Below are 21992 nucleotides of genomic sequence, written 5' to 3' on the forward strand. Positions count from 1 at the left end.
CTTGTTTAGTGGTCCCAGAGATACTGGGTACATAAATTTGCCATATTTTGAAGCCCACTCTCAGCGATTAGCACTATTCAGCTCCAAAAGACAGAAATGAAGAAAGAAGAGGAAAGCTAATTCAAACTAAAAATGGACAATTTTAAGACACAGCAACTTGCAGATATCAACATGGGACCACAATGTTGCCTTCATGGGGGTGAGTACCTTAATGAAACCATTACCTTCTAGTAACATCATAGGCTTCCAAACGAGGTGAGAAATGCAAGTGGAAGACTTAGGCCTGCGCCCTTTACAGAACAGCACAATGTTACCGACTCATCATTTTTCACCACCTTAATCAGGTGTCTTAAAAAAGAAATGCTGACCCATGGCTGAAACCTGTCACTTTTCACAGCAGCACTCAACAAGAACTGGGACAATCGAAGAGCAAGTTTTTATGGGGACCCTGTTGCTGCTTTAGATTCTGATGTAATTGAAGAGGATAAGAGACCCTTCAATGAATTCCAGAAAAATCGCTAATCTTCTATCTACATGAAAAAAGCCAGGGAGTGAACACAGTATCTTACAGAGTGAAGAAGGCCACAAGAACGAGAGGGTCACTGATGGATTAATTTATTATTTTTTAAAACTTGGAAATTCGGAAACTAAAATAATCACATTCCTCCTTCCCCATCTCTGGGGAGTGCCATCATCTTGATAAGCATTCTCGGAGAACAGAATGACCTCCGTCAGGGGGGATGCCCCTGCACAGCAGGAGTGCAGAGGGCTCACAAAGTGAGACGGGCTCAAGCCGACCATCGCCTTTGCTTTGTTATCAGTTTGCTTACAAATGAGTGGGTTTCTAGGGCTAAGTTGTTATTAGTTTTCAATTCTTTATAATTTGATACCAAAACATATCAAAAATAATAAGCTAAAACAATATTCAAACCCATATTTTATTGGCTTTAATTACACACTTCAATATTTACAAAGTTAAAGTTTAAATGAAAAGTCTCTACTGTATTAAAAAAAATAACTACAGCCCGAATTAAAGTGCCCTGGGGCAAATACAGATCAATCAGCTAAGCGTCAGTGACTGCGTCAGGAACCAGGCAGTACTCTGTGTTACAACAAAGCAGTTTATTTGTGATCAGTGTTTGAGACTCTATACATCCTTCACAAATTTAATTTTACATAATCTGATATTCCTCTTAAAACTTAAAACTTTGAACTGCTAGACTTATTTCCCTAGAACAGAAGGGCTGGTATAAGTTATTTTCCAGAAATGAGGTACCGTTTCACAGAACTAGTTTCTTTTTTGTTTGTTTTCAAGTTTTAGAGAACTAAATTTGCATTTGTTAAAATCAAAAAGTAGGAAAAGATGTTCTTTACAAATAATTTTGATCAAGTATGTGTTCAAAGAAAGCAGGATAAAAAGGCTTTTTCGCTAACATTCTGTATGTACTGGGTTGTTGTTGGAATAGGAATTAGCTTCTGTCATTTGCTAAAAGAATGAGTAGTGGGGAACAGGATATGTTGGGAATTTCATAACGGGTAACAGAACCATTCTCTTGGGTAAACCTACAGAGAAAAGAAACGGAGAGGACTCCAAATAAGTTTAATAATCCAATAAAAATTTCAGGTTAAAAAAAAAGAATCTTACAGAGATTATCATTAACCTTTTCCAGATTAGTCAGTCAACATGTACCATTATGAGAGAGGCCCACAAACGTTGAAATTACTCTTAATAGTGTGATAATATTTTCCACTCAAAATTAAGATGGCTACATCACAGGAAGAATGATATACAAAAAGGGATTTCATTTGAGTGAGCTGCCATCAATTACAAAGCTCAAAAGCAATGCCATTGATTTATATTCTAAAGTGACTCTCATTTTGGCACATCACATATTACAGGAGAAACAGGGATTATCAAGATTCAAACACAGCTTTCTGTGCAGGCCTCAGCTCCCCAGAAAGACAGTTCCAACTGGAGTTGTGACCAGGTATTTATCTTAATGGCTACAGCCAATATTGGCATGGCAAATCTGGAAAGATTAATTACTTTCTTAATTTTGTAATTAATGAGTTCTTGTGGCCTCACAAACTTCTGCATACTCAAGCATGATTTGAAATCTGCTCCTTGTTTCTGTTCTAATGTTTAACCTATGGAGAAATCACAAAGCAGCAACAGCAGGTATCTGAGAGCACCAGATGATCAGAGGGAAACTACCCCACATGCAACAGCTTTACAAAGGCCAAAGACATGTTTACCTTACAGCCAAAATAAAGCATCGTTTTAGTAGGTTGGCATCACAGTAACATTTAAAAACCATATCTTTTATGTGAAAAATGGGGGCATTAAATTTCACCAGCTTTGGAAGTCAGTTATATGATACATGGAAGAGAGGAGCCTTCTGAAAAGCGGGCTTGGAGGCCTCAGGGTGGAAATTCAATGTTAGAGGAAAGGGAAGAACGGGAGAGAAATTAAAAAGATTGAGGAAAAACATGAATGTACCTGAGAGCCTAGATAAATAAGTGTTTTAAAGAAAAAAAAGCTCTTGCAAACCTAAAGAACATGGGTCTTACTATGTCTAAAAGAAAGGCACCAACTTAAGGACCTGCCCTAGAAGGCAGATGCTTTGGCTTTCACACAAGACATATCACAATGAGTCCAATGAGTCAAAATGTATTTGGATAAACTGATCAGACCTAATTCACAGGAAGGAAAGGTGGTCAAGATATGCAGAAGTTGGCTGAATGGTAAAAGCAAATGGCCAAATCAAAAGAAGCTAGAGAGTCTGAATTTAAAATAAATTCTAAAAGACAGCATATTCCTGAATAAGCCCCCAGTTCCTAACCCCCTCCCAGTATCTAAGAATAAGCAGAATACGGGGAGCCCCTGGCCATAGCTCAGTATGCCAATGGAGACATGCAGGTAAGGCTGAAACTCCAGACTGTGTTCTCAACCTTAAGAGAAAACCTACCCCAAATGTCAGTCTTCCAGCTTCCCCACATCTTTCCAGGTTGTAAATGATCAATCTTAATGGGGAAAGTGCTCAAATTGTTCACTTTCTACTTAGTTTCTACAGTTACAAAATCAAATGAAACTTCAATCTAGCAGTGTCTTAAAGACCCATAATTTCCATCCAAACAAAAATGGGAAAGCTGATGTATGAAGAGAAAAGGCACAAGGAAAGGCCTGAGGGCTCGTGTGAAGGACTAACACCACAAGCAGCAACACAGGCAAGGGCCCTCTCTTCCATGTGCACGCACGCCCAGCCTAGGGTCACAGTGGGGCACACATACTCGTGTGTACACGCATGCTCTCACACACTCTCACATGAGCACACACACACACTGGTGCTCTTTATGCTCTAAGTGACAAACATTCTGCAGATGGCTGATTCTATACCATGTAGCACCCAAGATAGGAAAAATGTCTAAGAGAGCATATCACTGACTCCAAACCTACTGCCTCCATTGCCACATAAACCTCATTCAAAAGTTATCCAAAGGGCCACTGAGGTTCATTTCTGCATTTGCCTTTATTTTTATTTTTGAAGGGAGAGGAGATACTCCTGTAATTTTCTCACATGTACTACACAGACTTTCTGCAGTAAGAACTTCGGTAACACTGCTGTGGATAACCCCACATCACTCTCTGGGACCTGTTCCCTTCACCTCCACAGCAAAATTCACAACAAAGCCTAACACTACCAATGTGAAGTGAGTACTTCCTATCCCTAACTCCAATCACCTGCAGTTCATACAGTTTCTAACCAGAAACTTAAACGTGGCTCTGTAACTGGCAGGCAGCCAAACCAGGAACTGGGTATGGCCCTTCAGTAGCCTTTGAATGGAGTGTAAGTTGGCTGTAAGAAGAACTACTTAGAATATTTAATTTCAATATGGTCAGAAACAGGCAATTAGAACAAGCAGTCCTTCAATCAGGCAAAGCAGAGAGAAGAGCAACTCCAACCAAACCAAGAACCACAAGGTTGTGGCATTTTCAAAGGGAATTTAAGTTGGGTCACTAGAATGAGTGGGTCTGAGATCCTCCAATTCATTTAAAGAAACCCTAGATACAAACTGCGCTTTGGATTGCTGTGCACAGAGGCTAAGAGGAGAAATCAGTAAGACAGTGTACATACCATAGGCAGGGGCAGCTGTGCTGTAACCATAGGGTGCTCCATAGCCTGGTGCAAAGAAGGAGAGAGCAGGTCAGTCAGGACAAAGGGCAGTCAGCACTGGCCCGATTCACAAGGAACACCCGGCCCGGCACCTTGGGCCCTGGCTGAGGACTTCTTCCAGGTGTGGCTGAACAAGAACCCTTCCCAGGATGGCCCTAGTCCACCAATCCCTCCATGCCTACAGGGATTGGAAGCTTTTTATTATGGCCTACCAGAGACTGACTACACTTACTTCTCACTACACTTACCACATTACATTGTAATTACCAACTCTACCTGCATTCCCCACTAGAATCGCAGAGACTCAAGTCTTATACATCTTTGTATCACTGGAACCTAGCAGAATGGCATGTAGTAACCACTCACTAAACATAATTTGTTCAACAAAAGAATACTCAGAACCACTCAAATCACCAATTTCTCAAAGTTGGATAATAGAAATTTCCAAGTCTTTTTTCAGAAAGCAGTAACAGAGCAGACTAAAGCCTCAAATGCCACTAAAGAGGCACACACATCAGTCTGTAGGCTTGAGGCCAAGCTCCATGCCTTGCTTATATCCTAATTTTGGGCCGCAGCACACGGTCTCTCAATAAATGTTGCTAAAATTGACATTAGCATATGGTGCCTATGAAAAAGGCTCATACTGTCAATATAAACTAGTACAAAGAACACGTTTTTGAACCAATTAGTTCTACCACTAGTTTCTCATATGTCCTTAGATATGAAACTTTTGAGCTGCCACTTTCATCTATAAAATGGGAAACCCTCCAAGCTACTTTATAGTTTTATAGGGATTAGAAATAGTACATTAACAGAAACAACAATCTTTAACCTTTTAGTAAAATGACTTTAAAATATAAATATTAAAACACTTGTGTAAATCTCTAGGAAAAACAGAATAAGGGCACAAAATCTACACAGGCCCTTCACATAGTACTCAAAACAAATCCAGACTTTTTACCTTAGAGTCCCTTTTCCTACAATCATTTCTGCTGCTAAAATGACTTTTCTTCCTTCTTCTTTAGCTGACCAACTGCAACTCATCCTTTAGGTATCACCTCCTCTGTGAAGTCCCCTAGGCTTGCGGTTCACTTGGCCCACCCCATATCATCTCTTGTATTTCAAGGTGCTTTCTCAGGTGCCTGTTCCCATCCCAAGTGACCCCAAGTATTCCCTGGGGCAGACACCAAATCTTAAGTCATCGCTGACTGCTCAGTTCCAAATCTCATTTGAGACAAAATATTCAAACATATGTTGAAAAGAAAAGTAAACTGCTTCTGGGGACTAATTGAAACATTTTCATAAGAGATAAAATTTTTCACTTTTTAGTCTACGCTTAAGTCATAAACCTAGGGGCTGTACAACTGAGTCTTTAGTGCTCAATACATCATATATTTCAAGAGGAAAAAAGACAGCTGAAATAAGCAGTAGGAAATGAACAGTAGGAAAAGTATCAGAAGTCAAAAAAGAAGTTAATGCTTAAAAAAGAATGCTGTATATCAAATTTATTCCAGGAAAAGGCAGTTGGTTGGCAAAGGTTATAGTTTCAAAGGCTTTACTAAAATAAAACCTCCTTAAAGAGAGAAACTACAACTGCTGAGCTGGCCAGTAGTTGTACCCCAATACAGGACACTGGGTTCTAATCCTGACTTCCCGTCCCACTAAGCAAGGTGACTTTGAATTGCACGTGCTATTTAATATTTACCCTCTCAGAGCCTCAGTCTTCTGCAGAAACTGAGAGCAGAGTAATGCATTTAATAACATATATAAAAATATTACAGTCCCTGCTGCAAGGAATACGCTCTGCAAAAGGCATATAACCTGCTGCAAGGAATATGCTCTGCAAAAGGCATATAATCATAATCTAATCTGACCTCATCTGAATGTTCTCTAGGCTATAAAAGAACTTCCTTTTGAAAGCCTTCAGGAGACAGGTCTTTCGCAGAGGTCAGGGCAATAATGTAAGAGAGAAGCTACTAGGATTCCCTCACAATCACTGCTACTAGCTGATGGTGATTGGCCACCTGAGTGAGGAGAACATCTCATGACCCAGCAGCTGGACACACCTGGATAGGCACATCACCAAAGGCAAGACAGTTCACCTCAACAGGCTGCCTACTACTGTTTAATGAAAGCCGCTTCCTTTAACAAGATATTAAACGAGGCAAAAAAAAAATTTTAAATTTCCATAAAATAGTGAGATGTACAGAAAAAGGTCTTAATTTTGGACACACAAACTGTTATCAAACTGTAACCACCCTCCTTCCTCCCCTGGTCCCACTGCTACTGGTCTTTCAGCATCTGTCTCTTTCAATGGCACCACCTCCAACCTACCTCCTCCAGCTGAAGATCCTGGAGGGACACTTGAAATCTCACTTTGTTTCATTCTCCGCAGTAAACCAATCACTTGCTTCTCAAGTTGTTCCATCTGCTCACTTCCTGCCACCCATCTACTTCCCTACACCCACAGGAGGTACCTCCACTGCCTCCTGTCCAGGCTCTGAGTTTACAAAAACCTTCTACTGTGTTTTGGCATGCTAACTTCTGCCCCTACAAGTCATTCTTCATACAACAGAGAGTGATTTTTACAAATAAAGTCTGATTTCATCACTTCTCTTAGAAAGAACCCTCCACGACTTCCCACCGCACTTAGGTTCTAAGACCAAAATCCAAACCAAGACCTCCAGGACTGGGATTGAACATCCAGCTTCAGCTCAAATCCAACCTACCCCTTCCCTGGGCTCTCCACACTATAGACTGGTCTCTTCCTAGTTCTTCAAATGAGTGAAGTCCCCTCCCATCAGCAACACAGGGAGCTGAAGTGCTGTTCCTTCTGCAGGCAGTGCTCTTCCGTCTGAATCTGCTCTAACACCTACGTATTCTTCAACGCTCAGTTCCAGTGTCACGTCTTCAGGAACACCTTTGAGTCCCCAGCAGACTAAACCAGGTTTCCCTGTCACGTTCCCTCACAGCACTGTGCCCTCCTCCTTTCTCACAGCAGCTCAGTCGGTCATGAGCAGTGTATCTCCCCTTCATGCCAAAGACTGCAGGAGAACACAATGCCATGTCTACTCATGTCAAAGCAAGCACACGGTATCTGAATGAGAGAGTACATTCTTTATATGACACATTTTTGAGCTATGCCCCGAGTGGGATCAACTTCTAGAAGCTTAACTCCAAAGCCACATTATCCACAAAACTTCCAAAAAAGCCTATTCTAATTCTTTTGGGGGGGGGGGGGGGGGCAGGAATAACCCACAACCTAAGTGAACTTCTTATGAGTGTCACACCGTTACGCAAAATATGACAAGACCCAATCTTTACGACAATATATCTGAACAACGACTACAAGAGGTTTACGTGTAGTTCAAAGTTCCATGCTTGCACGATTACAGGAATTTAACTTCAATGAGACAGCTATACAGCTACTGCTAAAATGATACAAAGATTGGAACAGAAGACAGAAAGAAGGCTTCTTTCCCCATCTTCTTCAAGCTATGCTGTGAAATGGAAAGAATACAAACTTTGGAACTAGAAACTCTTACATTCAGATCTCTGCTCTGCTGTTTACAAGATGTCTCTCACTTGAGCTCAGCCTTACCTCCCTAAACTTTAGTTTTTCCTCACCTGGAAAAAAACAGAAATAATTTCTACTTGAGGAAACACTGTGAAGACTAAAATCAAGTAAGTGAAATCATTTATATGTAAGTATACTCAACACTGAATAAGTAAGCTCCCCCTTTCTTTTTTATGTAATTCTTCAGCCTTTGATGATTCACCAGACATTGAGTTAAAGAAATGCAGCATCTTACCAATCGTTTTTCTCACCCGTGATACCCAGCCTGTCATCTGTGTCCCTAATAAATACACCCTGCTCAGGTATCCAAACTCCCCAGTGTGTGGAATATCTCTGAACTTTCTCACTGTCAAAATATTCTTCATCTGTCACCTCCCTCCAAAAGGCCTCTAGTCATTCAGCAGATTCTAGGAGAAAACCTAGTAACATTCTATAGATTCTCTTCTTTTAAATTTCAGTGCACACGCATCCTATACCTCCAGAAACCCTGTGTAACCCTGGAAAATAAAGGAGACACTATTCTTGGAAACTGTGGCCCAGAAAAGGAGGCAGACATTTCTCAGGTTGTACTATACCTGGAGCTATGTAGCCGGGAGCAGCTGTGGCCCCAACAAAAGCCCCCCTTGTTAGAGTTCCTCTTCCTCTGCCCCGAACAGCTTGGACTGCTGCGGACACAGCTGTATTCACAACACCCTTTGCCTGTTAAAAATAACACATTTCATTACTGAGAGCAATAAGATCATCTCATCAACTCTGTAATGTATATAACCTCTATGAGAAACTTGAGCCTGTACATGACACAAGTCATCTATGACTTTGATGACTTCAGTTTATCATCTGTAAAATGAGAATGACATATTACAGACTTGTTCCAGAAAACATGCCGACATACAGAAGTATGCTGGGCGCCCCTGGTGACTCAAACAGTAAAGAATCTGCCTGCAGGAAACCCAGGTTCCATCCCTGGATCAGGAAGCTCCCCTGGAGAAGAAAATGGCAATCCACTCCAGTATTCTTGCCTGGAGAATCCCACAGACAGAGGCTCATGGGAGGCTGGAGTCCATGGGGTTGCAGAGTTGGACACGACTGAGCAAATAACACACACACACAGAAGTATGCAGATAAAGTGTTCTTTTCACTTGAAGGTTATCCAGAAACAGTTCATTATCCAGAAACAGTTCGTTTTCTACACACACATTTCAGCAGTCAGATTACATCCAAAGTCATTTTAGGTCTAAGTAATTACAGGCACCTGATATCTAGGTTCAAAATCCACTGAATTCTCTTCCAACAAACAAAAAAACACAGCAAACCACCTACAACTACCTATGAACCTGAGTCAGGTTTAAAAAGAAAGAGGTGGGGGAAGATTAAGGCAGGAAGACCAAAGATGTGGATGCAAGTCCCTGCTCTAAGTAGCTGAGACCTCAGGAAGCAGATTGGGCTGGGAGTATGGGGGGGGGGGGGGGGGGGGGGTCGTCCTGTGTGTGTCTCTGTATGTGTGTCTGTATATATCACCTCTGAAGTTCCTTCTTGCTCTAAAATGCCACAGGGCTCTGGTAAAGTCACAGAATCTCTATGGGAGTCTCCTCCCTAATTGTAAAATGGGGATTATGACATATACTTTGTTTTCCTTACTACAGAGTAGAAAGAGCAACTGAGAAAACAGATATAAAACTGAAAAGTAGACCAGGAGTAACAGTATACAGGAATGCAAAAACATTCCTTTCCAAAACTGAAATTTTAAGAAATAAGAAAACATCTAGATTTAAATTAAATATTATGTTTACTTTTTAATATCATAATGCAACAAAAACTCAAGCTCAGGAAACTTAAGAAACTCGTAACATTCCCTGCTATAACCAAGCTGCAGGGAAGGAGGTTCAGAGCCTCAAAAGCGTTACAGAGCAAGTCAGCAGCACTACACACAACTAAACAGTCAGTGCATACACACGTTTATCTCTCACTGAAAAATCACCAGCTTTTTTCCTCCTAGGATAGCCTCTATCACTAGTATGACTGAATAGAAGATAGCTTCAAGGTCAAATGTATCATGAACAGAGAACAGCCATCTTCCCTTCTGGCTGAAAAAAAATCCAACCCACAAATCCAAAATAGACTGTTTCTTGGCTGTCAAGCACATTGAACACATGAGTTTTATAGCTTCTAGTATGGAAAATTTCTAAAAATGAGTGAACTTCATGCAGACTTTTTTTTTTTTTTAAACACAGCTTAGTCAAATGCAGTCATCAGGAATTAGCAATCTGGCGGCAGCACAGTGACTCCACACAAATCAAACTCCTGTCTCCTAAAACCAAACCTAACTACCTAATAAGTTATCTGCACAGACGCTTTATAAACACTAAAATTAACTGACCATATACAAGATGTAATGCACAAGAAAAACACACCAAAACAAACAAGGTCACAATTATCTTTCTACTAATTTAGAACATCTTATAAAAGATTTTATTTTATTTTTTAGAACACCTTATAAAAGATTTTAAAAAAAGAAAATCCATTTATCCTTTCTCTACACGTGTACCAATGCAATTTAAATGCTTTATTTGTATTTCATCTCAGTAACAGTTTTGTTTATATTTTGAATTCTAGAATATAAGCAGTGCTTATTATAGTAAATACAAAAAATGTAAATGAACACAAAACGTATTTCTAAGATGTATATCATATACAATAGGAGCATGCCCATGGTCTTTGGAACGAGAAGAATCAGGCTTCAAAGGGAACCTTTACTGTCAACTGTGTTACTACAAGCAGTGCCAATGCGTTCAAAGTGTTCTACTGTGATCTGTTCTTCCCTGTTAACAATGGACTTTGCATATGCATACTTAACACAGAATCTTAAGTAATCTATGCTTCCTTCTATTGGTCCAAAGATTTTTACTTGACTTTTCCCTATCACATAATATACTCAGATATTATTATACCAGTATTCTCCACCAGAGAGAGAATGTATCTTATAGTTACTCACATGTCTCTTTTCCCCTCACAATCATGCACATGGTGTATGTCTAGAAAATATTTTTGAATATGTAAATGAATGGATGGGAGAATCTGTTATTTAAAAGTGTGCGATTAGGAAGCCATCTTTTCTTACTGTGATCCTTGCTACAATCCTGGCCCTTTTGCAGCTCTGACATTTCCAATGTCAGTAACGAACAAAAGCAACACAGGGTCAATTTCTACTGTGCTGCCCTCAAAGAAACCCCAAACTAAACAATGTAAAAGGACAAAACTGGAAAGGAAAAAGAAGAGCAACTGCAGACTGGGATGAGAATAAGCCCAACACTCTTGGCAGCTTCCCTAAACAAACGCAGGATCTCATTAGAGTCCCAGCCCTTCAACACTGCTTCATCAAGAGCACTTGAAGCCCGAATATTTAAAACCAACAGTCTCTTTTTAACATAGGATTTGCCTGAAAGACCACAAAACAGGGGACCAGTAATCATATTTCTATTATGCATGATCAACCCAACAGAAAAAGTTGCCAAGTCCAAGCAGGAAAAATAAATAACTTCAGAAAAATCTCAAGTGGCACAAAGATATGAAAGGAGATTTCACTCTGGTGGTATCTTTCCAAGGTTTAATGCTTAACTCATACCTGAGGGATAACCTTCTTTTTCTTATTATTTGCTGCATTGGGTCCAGAAAACAGCTTCTCCAGGGCAGCTAAAGCTGCACTTGCCTTTGCCACTTTCTTATTTGGACCTGCACCTCTGAATTTTTGTCCATCCACTTCTACCTAAAATCAAGAACAACACTGCAATTATCCCATGCAATTCCTCTATGTAGTTTTAATTTAAATGTATCATAACACAGGAAACAAAAACACCAAAAGTCAAATAGTGCCATAAGAACTGAGTCTAACTCTTTTTTTAAAAGTAAGCTCAGGACAACCTATGTCTTTGAGGGGAAAAATAAGGTTGGCTTGTATCTAGGTACATACCTCCATCACAAAGCGTTTGTCATGGCTTCCACCAGTCTCCGAGATGAGTTCATACTTGAGACCTCTTCTTTTTTCATTGAGCTCCATTACAGGATTTTTGCCACTTGCTGTGAGGATAGGGCCCTGAGTTCTTACCTAAAAGAAGGTTCAATCAAGGAAAATTTTAAAGTATTAGATTTCTTATTAATACAAGTATACTATATCTCTACTGAAAAAGAGGCTCAAAAATTTAAAGCATTTGGCAGCTAGGATGCATGATTACTTCTATGTATGAATGACAAAACGTCTCTAAAGGGACAGAAATCCTACACACAGTGAACACTGCAGGAAGTCATCTCGCCAGCCTGTCATGGAAGCAAGGAGATCTCCACAGATCAGGATTCAAGACCAGTGGAGCCTGGCCATTACCTGACACTCCAGGGTCTGATCTAGTGAGTTCAAGATCTAAGAACAAAACTATAAATGACTGACAAGGTAGAGTAAATGGAGAAGAGTAAAGATTCACATTCAATGTTTTTTACCTTTAGGATTAGGCTTAAACAGCTCTCAATTTGGGAGATGGAAAGAAAATGTGCCTATACACCTCTCAGTCTCTAAAGAGATTTGAGGGAACCCACACTAAAAACAGCAGGCTACAGACTATGAATTCCTAAATTTAAAAATAATGAAAGCAGTCATTCCCTGCCCTCTAGGGTCTAGAGCACAGTGGAAGGGACTGGTCTAATAACTATGAAATAATGTGCACCATAGAGCAGGGGTATGTCATGGAAACACAGTACAAGTACTCGTTTTCCAGGGCAAACAGGGCAGTTTGCCTAGAAGCGACAGACAAAACTGGTCTCAAAGGTAAGGAGTACCAGACCATGATAAGGAGGAAACAAGGAGAAGGCATTCTGGACAGAAGAAACAGCCATGCAAAAGCCCAGGAGAAGGAAAGAATATTTGTCTGGGAAACGTAAGTAAATTCTATTTGGCTATATTAAGGGAGTGAAGAGACAAAGGCAGAACCAGATTAGAAACACCCTTGATGGAGCCAAGCCATAAAGGACTTCAAATGTCATGCAAATGAGCTTCCACCTTATTATGGACAACAGAGAGCCACTGGAGAATTTAAATCTGAAAAGCAGAGACATTACTTTGCTGACAAAGGTCCATATAGTCAAAGCTATGAGTTGGTTCATTTTCATATGCCCTGTACTATCAACCACAGTACCAAGTACAGAACAGATGATAAATAAGTATGTATTTACTAGTAAATCTCTCTATCTTAAACTAATCCTCTTGATGTATCAGTGAGAAATCTTTTTCTGATTTTATATTTGCCCATCTTTAATTTAGTGGACAGTAATGACAAATCTAGACAGCATATTAAAAAGCAGAGACATCACTTTGCCCACAAAGGTCACATACAGTTAAGTTTATGGTTTTTCCAGTAGTCACGTAAGGTTGTGAGAGCTGGACCATAAAGAAGGCTGAGCATCGAAGAACTGATGCTTTCAAACTATGGTGTTAGAGGACTCTTGAGAGTCCGCTGGACTGCAAGGAGATCAAACTAATCAATCCTAAAGGAAGTCAATCCTGAACATTCATTGGAAGGACTATGCTGAGGCTGAAGCTCCGATACTTTGGCCACCTGATGTGAAGAGCCAACTCACTGGAAAAGACCCTGATGCTAGCAAAGACAGAAGACAGGAGGAGAAGGGGACAGAAGATGAGATGGTTGGACGGCATCACCTACTCAATGGATGCGAGTCTGAGCAAGCTCTGGAAGATGGTGAAGGACAGGGAAGCCTGGCATACTGCAGTCTATGGGGTCTCAAAGAGACAAAATCATGATTAAATTAGAAAACAGTTCTAGGAGTGGTAGAAAGAATTGACACAAAGATAAACTAGCAGTGAGGAAGAGAAGTAATTCATGTAAGAGTGCGAAGGTTAGGACTGAAAATAAATCACAAAATACCACTTAACTACAATTTTAGAAAAACCCAATGAACACTTTTTGAGGTTAGAGATCATGTCTATTCTGCTACAGTAATTGCTAAAGAAATGGTGAACAATGAGTATATATAATAGGATTTTAATGTATATAAACCTAACGGACAGCAAGATTCTCTTAAAATACTCTATGCTTATTTAATAAGTAGTTGATATTATCAAAGTGGAACACTGGACAATTTTTAAAGATAATGTTGATAAACATTCCTGAATCATTTTGTTAAAAACATTATTTCTTGAAGAATTTTTAATAATCTACATATTTTAAAGTTTCAAAGCAAATTTCTGGTCTCCATCTTTTAAAGGTAATGAGTAATTTTTGAAACTATTCTATGTGGTAATCACTCTCTGCTTTCAAACCCGAAATCACTTTTTTAAAACATTTAATTATTTTTTTATTTGGCTGTACTGGATCTTAGTTGCAGCATGCAAGATCTTGTTCCCTGACCAGGGGTTGAACCCAGGCCCCCTGCACTGGGAACGTGGAGTTTTAGTCATTGGACCAACAGGGAAGTCCCCTGAAATCACTTCTATAAAAATGAGTCAAGAATGAAAGTTTTCTCCCCTCTCCATTACTACATTTTACGAAAGCAAAGCAGAGATGGATTCACTACCAGAACTTCCATACACTGTCCTAACTGCTGCAAATTCAGCCCACAGTGCTCTGCTCTCTTAATTTCCTTTGAACTTAATAGTCTGAACCTTATCATTAATGAGCTCTTTTTCTCTTAGTGAGCTTCCCAGGTGTGCTGTGGTAAAGAACCCACATGCCAATGCAGGAGGCATAAGACACTTGCATTCAATCCCTGGAAGATCCCCTGGAAGAGGACATGGCAATCCATTCCAGTATTCTTGCTGGAGAATCCCAAGAACAGAGGAGCCTGATAGGCTACAATCCATGGGGTCACAAAGAGTCAGACACTAGTTATTTATAACACTGCCAGCAAACCATCTTTGCCTGCCTGTGACAACCACTTATGAATGACTGGTGCTCTCCAAAGGCAGGTGCCATGGCTTCTATCCACCACACCACAAGAGGAATCAGGAATGGCTTTCACAGGCCTCAGCCCTAATCAGGTCCCTCCATACAGGCCTAACTGGTACTTCTCAGACATCTACTTTCACAATTCCAGATCTCTGGTGGCCCAGATGATAAAGAATTTGCCTGCTGTGCAGGAGATCGGGAGACCTGGGTTCGATCCCTGGGTCAGGAAGATCCCCTGTAGAAGGGAATGGCTACCCACTCTAGTATTCTTGCCTAGAGAATTCCATGGACAGAGAAGCCTGGCAGGCTACAGTCCATGGGGGTCACAAAGAATCGGACACCACTGAGCGACTAATAAATACTTTCACTTCCTTGGCCCAGAATGTCTTCTTTCCATCTCTTCCCCACAGAGCAAAATCCTCTTCGTTATCTCAAATCAAGCTCATATATTACTCTAATTTTACATGTGTGTATGTTTCATTTTGTAATCATGGTGCTTCTCACATTATATCATAATAATCACTATCTTTTGCCCTTCTATCCTCAGAATACTTTAAGACTCTGGACACAATTTCTATAGCATCTAGTAATACGCAGACACTAAAAGGAGTTTAGTATCTTCCCTCATAGCTCACTGGCTAAAGAATCTGCCTGAAAGGCAGGACACCTGGGTTTGACTCCCAGGTTGGGACAACCCTCTGGAGAAGGAAATGGCAACCCACTCCAGTATTCTTGCCTGGAGAATTCCATGAACAGAGAAGTCTAGCGGGTTATAGTCCATGGGGATCTCAAGAGTTGGACACGACCGAGTGACTAAACCACCACCAAAAGGAGTTTAGTACTAAGTCCTTGATAAATATTCATTCTTACAAATGACAAACTGAAAAAAAAAATTTCATATAAGCTCTTGCTATTACTTTAAAGTTAATTTTCCTTATGTAAAATGCCACAAGCAATGGCCCCATGAATTTCCAATTAAGCCATGTATCATTTCTACTTGGATTTTTGTCCAATTCTATTATCTGTGACAATGTGTCATATGTCAGGACTACTCAAGAGTCTGAGGAACAACCCTCTTTAGGGCTGGACCAACTCAATGATGACCTGACCCCCTCAGCTTAGAACAAATTTCAAATAATCCTAGATTTCCCTCATTAGCTTTTGTTTTAAGTTTATAAACATACATAAATACATTCATTCATTCACTGATAGCCAAGCAGCTTGCAAGATCTTAGCTCCCCTACCAGAGACAGAACCCAGGGACCAGAGACTGAACCTAGGTCCCTGCAGTGGAAGTATGGGGTCCTATCTACTGGACCAGGGAATTCCCTAGATCTTTTTGCTTTTCACACTTCAGTTATTGTTGACATTCTTCAGTTCAGTCACTCAGTCATGTCCAACTCTGCGAACCCACGAACTGCAGCACGCCAGGCCTCCCTGTCCAACACCAACCCCCAGAGCCCACCCAAACTCCTGTCCATTGAGTGGGTGATGCCATCCAATCATCTCATCCTCTGTCATCCCCTTCTCCTCCTGCCCTCAATCTTTCCCAGCATCAGGGTCTTTTCCAATCAGTCAGTTCTTCGCACGAGGTGGCCAAAGTATTGGAGTTTCAGCTTCAACATCAGACCCCTCAATGAACACCCAGGACTGATCTCCTTTAGGATGGACTGGTTGGATCTCTGGTGGGACTCTCTCAAGAATCTTTTAAAATACCACACTTCAAAAGCATCAATTCTTCGGCGCTCTGCTTTCTTTATAGTCCAACTCTCACATCCATACATGACTACTGGAAAAACCAAAGCCTTGACTAGACAGACCTTGTCGGCAAAGTAATGTCTCTGCTTTTTAATATGCTGTCTAGGTTGGTGATAACTTTCCTTCCAAGGAGTAAGCATCTTTTAATTCATGGCTGCAATCACCATCTGCAGTGATTTTGGAACCCAAAAAAATAAAGTCAGTCCCTCTTTCCACTGTTTCCCCATTTATTTGCCATGAAGTGATGGGACCAGATGCCATGATCTTATTTTTCTGAATGCTGAACTTTAAGCCAACTTTTTCACTCTCCTCTTTCACTTTCATCAAGGGGCTCTTTAGCTCCTCTTCACTTTCTGCCATAACGGTGGTGTCATCTGCATATCTGAGGTTATTGATATTTCTCCCGGCAATCTTGATTCCAGCTTGTGCTTCCACCAGCCCAGCATTTCTCATGATGTACTCTGCATATAAGTTAAATAAGCAGGGTGACAACAGCCAGCATTGACGTATTCCTTTCCTGATTTGGATCCAGTCTATTGTTCCACGTCCAGTTCTAACTGTTGCTTCCTGACCTGCATACAGGTTTCTCAAGAGGCAGGTCAGGTGGTCTGGTATTCCCATCTCTTTCAGAATTTTCCACAGTTTATTGTGATCCACACAGTCAAAGGTTTTGGCATAGTCAATAAAGCAGAAGTAGATGTTTTTCTGGACCTCTCTTGCTTTTTCGATGATCCAACGGATGTTGGCAATTTGATCTCTGGTTCCTCTGCCTTTTTTAAAACCAACTTGAACATCTGGAAGTTCACGGTTCACGTATTGCTGAAGCCTGGCTTGGAGAATTTTGAGCATTGACATTCTTGATACACTGTAATTGTGAGATGCTGGACGTGACTCCCATGGCCAGCAAAAGAGAAACGCTAGTTAAACTAGGATACATCCACATGTTGTACAGTACACAGTTATGCTTACAAATATTTTTAGAGTTAAGTGAAAAAAACAAGACGTAAAATTGTATGAACGTATGATTACCTTCGTAAAAAAATAACCAAAGAAAAAAGGCTGGATAGAAATAAACAAAAATATTAATAATGGCTACCTCTTAAATACATACACCTGTATATGCTTTTGATTATCTCATTGGTACTTCTCCAGACCACTCAAATATTTGACATTAAACATACTTTTTTTTTCTAAGAAAAAAATATACATGTATACCTCTAAGGTACTGGAGGTTTCAGTTGTAGAATTTCCAGTATTATTGCTTGAGTTTGAAGACACTGTTTCATTTTTGCCTTCGTTATCTGACTTTTCATCGGAACTCATACATTCAATATCTGCGTCAAAGCCCGTTGGATATCCCATTGCCTGCAGTACCTGTAAAAATTACATTAAGATTCAGTTTTATTCAAATACCAGACACCTCAGAGAATAGACGAAATACTGAGAACAATAGTTTCAATCCCAAAGCATCTGAATCCATGAAACACCTTGCAGGAAAAGCAAGATGTTGCTCATCTACAAATCCTTAGTTAAACAAGCTTTACCTACCAGGGTATCACCACAAAAAAATGGAGGAAACCTCCTCAGAGTAACTAGGTTTAAATAACAGATAACAGAAATGCAAACCTGAGGCTACTCCAAGTTCACTTAATTTGGAGATGAGGACTTCTCTGATGGCACAGTGGATAAGAATCCACCTGCCAGTGTAGGGGACATGAGTTCTATTCGAGGTCCAGGAAGATTCCACATGCCAAGGAGCAATTAGGCCTGTGTTCCACAACTACTGAGCCCGTGCACTGCAACTAATGAAGCCCACATACCTAGATCCTGTGGTCCACAAGAGAAGCGACCCAAATGAGAAGCTTGCTCACTGAAGTGAAGAGTAGCCCCCACTCACCACAACTAGAGAAAGTCCACACAAAGCAATGAAGATGGTGTGCAACCAAAAATTAATAAAGTAGATAAATAACTTGGAAATGAGAGATGGAGAAACAGAATAGCCAAATTCAGCCGATGAGGCGGCAGTAATTAAAACTAGAGTGACACACTATGAAAAGTACACTGGGCTAGAAAGGAAAAAACCTGATGGTCTAACCCTTTTTCTCCTCTGATCCTCAATTTTCTAATTTGCAAAACAGGAAGGCTGATTAACTGACCTAAGTTTTATGACTCAATCCAATACAGGAAATTAGCACAGAAAGGAAATCAAGACATTTTCTTTACCTTAGAACCAGTTTGCCTGTTACAAAATTACAGCTATAGTTTCTTACTATCCATTCCTTTGGCTTTCAACTTAAAGCATAATCAAGACTTGAAAGCAAAGATTCAGTCCTTGGGTTTATCCTCTACTGCTGAGTGAACCGGGAACAGGTCTAGGCGTGTATCTCCGCCCTGTCTATCAAGGAGTGATTACTCTATGGCTCCCTCCCATGTTGACTCTTGTGTATTTCCACTCATGTTTGGCACTTCTCATCTTTTTTAAAATAGTTTTCCAAACAGTGTATGTGTGTGCATGTCTATGTTTGCAAGCCTTTTAAAACCTCCTTCCAGGTTAAACTGCTTTAGATGTTTGCAAAAGAATATATCCACGAGCACATATTTATAAGCCTCTTTCAAACAGGCTGACATTGAGTTGTCAGTCACTGACTTAAAGGTCTGGACCAATGTTAGGTTCCTAAAGATGCCTGTATTTGTCTCAGCTTTTGAGTATGGTTTAAGTTGCCTGAGTGTAAAAGCAATGGCATATTTCTTTATAACCCCAATTATACCTAACAGCTTTCTCAAAAACCTGTAATGGCCACCACACAAATGAGAAAGACGTCAAACAGCCTAGTGTTTATAAATGATGACATCTTGTACAAAGATTTTGCTAACATAAATGAAATTACGCTAAACAAAAAATGGGCAGAAGTAGAATTCTAAACCAAGAGAACATGAAATTAATTCACCCAGTTCATATGGAGAACTTGGCATTCTGTTGAACATTTTAAATTGTAAATAAATTCTCTGTATTCAATGGGAGTAAGGCCAAAAATACTTTAACATCGTAAGTACTAAAAGGACTCAAATAGTACTTCGCACTAAGTACACTAACATCACTTGGTTGTATCCTCACCAGTATTTGTAAAGAAAACACCTTCTCTACTGCCCAAATCCTGCAAATATGCTCTCCCTGAGAAATCCCATCTCTGAAAGAGCAGTTATCAGTCTGGAATTAAAACCAGGTTAACACAAGTTGCAAGTCAAAAGCCAAGAGTCCCAAAGAAATTTGATTTGTTTACTCCAATAAAAACTAAAGACATGTAGTTTCTCCAAATTTAATACAGACAGTTAAAAGAGAATAATGTAAATTATTTAACACCACTTCTCTGCCATTTTTTCACATATCAGATTCATTTATTGTTTTTGTAGCAACATACTTCAATACACTTATAAATATTTCATATAAACTGATGGATAATCTCAAAGGATATTACAAATGTACTTACAACACAGCACAACAAAAACATTTTCAAATTAAGTCATATTTCTACGAACACATATTCTGAAATTATTAACTAGCATAAGCCACAAAAGTAAAAAAAAAAAAGTATGGAGTTCTTAGAACTCTAGAACCAATTTGTTTGGAATCAGCATTAAGGTCAAAAAAACTGGTATACCAAAGAAAAGTGAGTTTCAAATGTCTGGCAAACAAATCCAACCTAATAAACAAATCAATTGAGCTGAAAAATCACAAGATGATCCCTGGAAGAAAATCCAGGGTAATCAGGCCTCTTCTCTTCTGGCAGGGGGTTAAGGCTGAGACAGTTGATACCCTCAAAGATGAGGGACACCAGTGAAAACATGAAATACCCTATCCATGGCTCTCCACTCAAGAGAAAGTCATACTCATGGCTTACGATAGTAGAGAGCTGATGTCTCGAGAACTTCTGCAGAGGGGCTTTATTCCTTTTCCCCTTTACCTGATCTTTTCTCTACAATTACTAAGATTCTTTTCGTGGAATATGACTGATTATGTCTTTAAAGATGTCCTTTGTAAGGGACTGTCAGGAAAAAGGACGAGAGGGGTAAAGGGAAGACTGGCCAATAATCTTCATTACTTTACGGTATGTGCTGCTAGGCAGCCAGGCTCCTTAAGCAAAACTGGTTTCTTCTTGTCTCATTTTGATTTCACTGCTGTTCTTAACAGGTAGAGAAGTCTACCAAGTTACTGACTAAAGAACACAAGGATTTTTATCTAGTGGGACCTACTTTTATAAACACATTACATATAAAACACACTCCCAAACTCACTTATAACAGACTCTATAATGTAATATAACCTTTACAGAAGGCAATTTAGCAATATATGCCTGACATCTAATAAGAAATCCTAATCCTTTGCTAAAGGCAAGGGAGAAAAGGAAAGATATACCCATTTGAATGCAAGTTCCAGAGAACAGCAAGGAGAGATAAGAAAGCCTTCCTCAGTGATCAGTGCAAAGAAACAGAGGAAAACAATAGAATGGGAAAGACTAGAGATCTCTTGAAGAAAATCAGAGATACCAAGGGAACATTTCATGCAAAGATGAGCACAATAAAGGACAGAAATTATAATGACCTAACAGAAGCAGAAGATATTAAGAAGAGGTGGCAAGAATACACAGAAGAACTATACAAAAAAGATCTTCATGACCCAAATAACAATGGTGTCATCACTCACCTAGAGCCAGACAACCTGGAATGCGAAATAAAGTGGGCCTTAGGAAACATCACTACGAACAAAACTAGTGCACGTGATGGAATTCCAGCTGAGCTATTTCAAATCCTAAAAGATGATGCTGTGAAAGTGCTGTACTCAATATGCCAGCAAATTTGGAAAACTCAGCAATTGGCCACGGGACTGGAAAAGATCAGTTTTCATTCCAATTCCAAAGAAAGGCAATGTCAAAGAATGTTCAAACTACCACACAATTGCATTCATCTCACAAGCTAGCAAAGTAATGCTCAAAATTCCCAAACCAAGATTCAACAGTACATGAACCATGAACTTCTAGATGTTCAAGAGGTATTTAGAAAAGGCAGAGGAACCAGAGATCAAATTGCCAACATCCATTGGATCATAGAAAAATAAAAGAGTTTCAGGAAAACATCTGCTTTATTGACTATGCCAAAGCCTTTCACTGTGTGGATCACAACAAACTATGGAAAATTCTTCAAGAGATGGGAATACCAGACCGCCTTGTCTGCCTCCTGAGAAATCTGTATGCAGGTCAAGAAGCAACAGTTAGAATTGGACATGGAACATCAGACTGGCTCCAAATTGGGAAAGGAGTACATCAAGGCTGTATATTGTCACCCTGCTTATTTAACTTCTATGCGGAGTACATCATGCGAAACGGCAGGCTGGATGAAGCACAAGCTGGAATCAAGACTGCCGGGAGAAATATCAATAACCTTAGATATGCAGATGATACCACACTTAGGGCAGAAAGCAAAGAACTAAAGAGTCTCTTGATGAAAAGTGAAAGATGAGAGTGAAAACTTTAGCTTAAA

The 21992-nt window shown here is 39.9% G+C and overlaps 1 protein-coding gene across 9 annotated transcripts in view; it reads right to left on the reverse strand.

Annotated features, from left to right (window-relative positions):
- STRBP (spermatid perinuclear RNA binding protein) overlaps positions 1-21992 on the reverse strand; it is a 169086-nt gene that overhangs the window by 12951 nt on the left and 134143 nt on the right. For 6 of the 9 annotated variants that reach the window (XM_070452407.1, XM_070452404.1, XM_070452405.1 and 3 more), the window contains 5 exons: positions 17673-17831; positions 11720-11854; positions 11375-11515; positions 8328-8451; positions 4137-4181 (listed from right to left, as the gene is read on the reverse strand). In XM_070452407.1, the coding sequence (XP_070308508.1) occupies positions 4137-4181; positions 8328-8451; positions 11375-11515; positions 11720-11854; positions 17673-17831 (604 nt within the window). Of the gene's footprint in view, positions 1-919; positions 1564-4136; positions 4182-5189; positions 7676-7707; positions 7803-8327; positions 8452-11374; positions 11516-11719; positions 11855-17672; positions 17832-21992 lie in introns of those variants that run through there. The other 3 variants (XM_070452409.1, XM_070452421.1, XM_070452411.1) reach the window with 3 other exon arrangements.

This window comes from Odocoileus virginianus, chromosome 2, assembly GCF_023699985.2.
Source record: "Odocoileus virginianus isolate 20LAN1187 ecotype Illinois chromosome 2, Ovbor_1.2, whole genome shotgun sequence".
Lineage (NCBI taxonomy): Eukaryota > Metazoa > Chordata > Mammalia > Artiodactyla > Cervidae > Odocoileus > Odocoileus virginianus.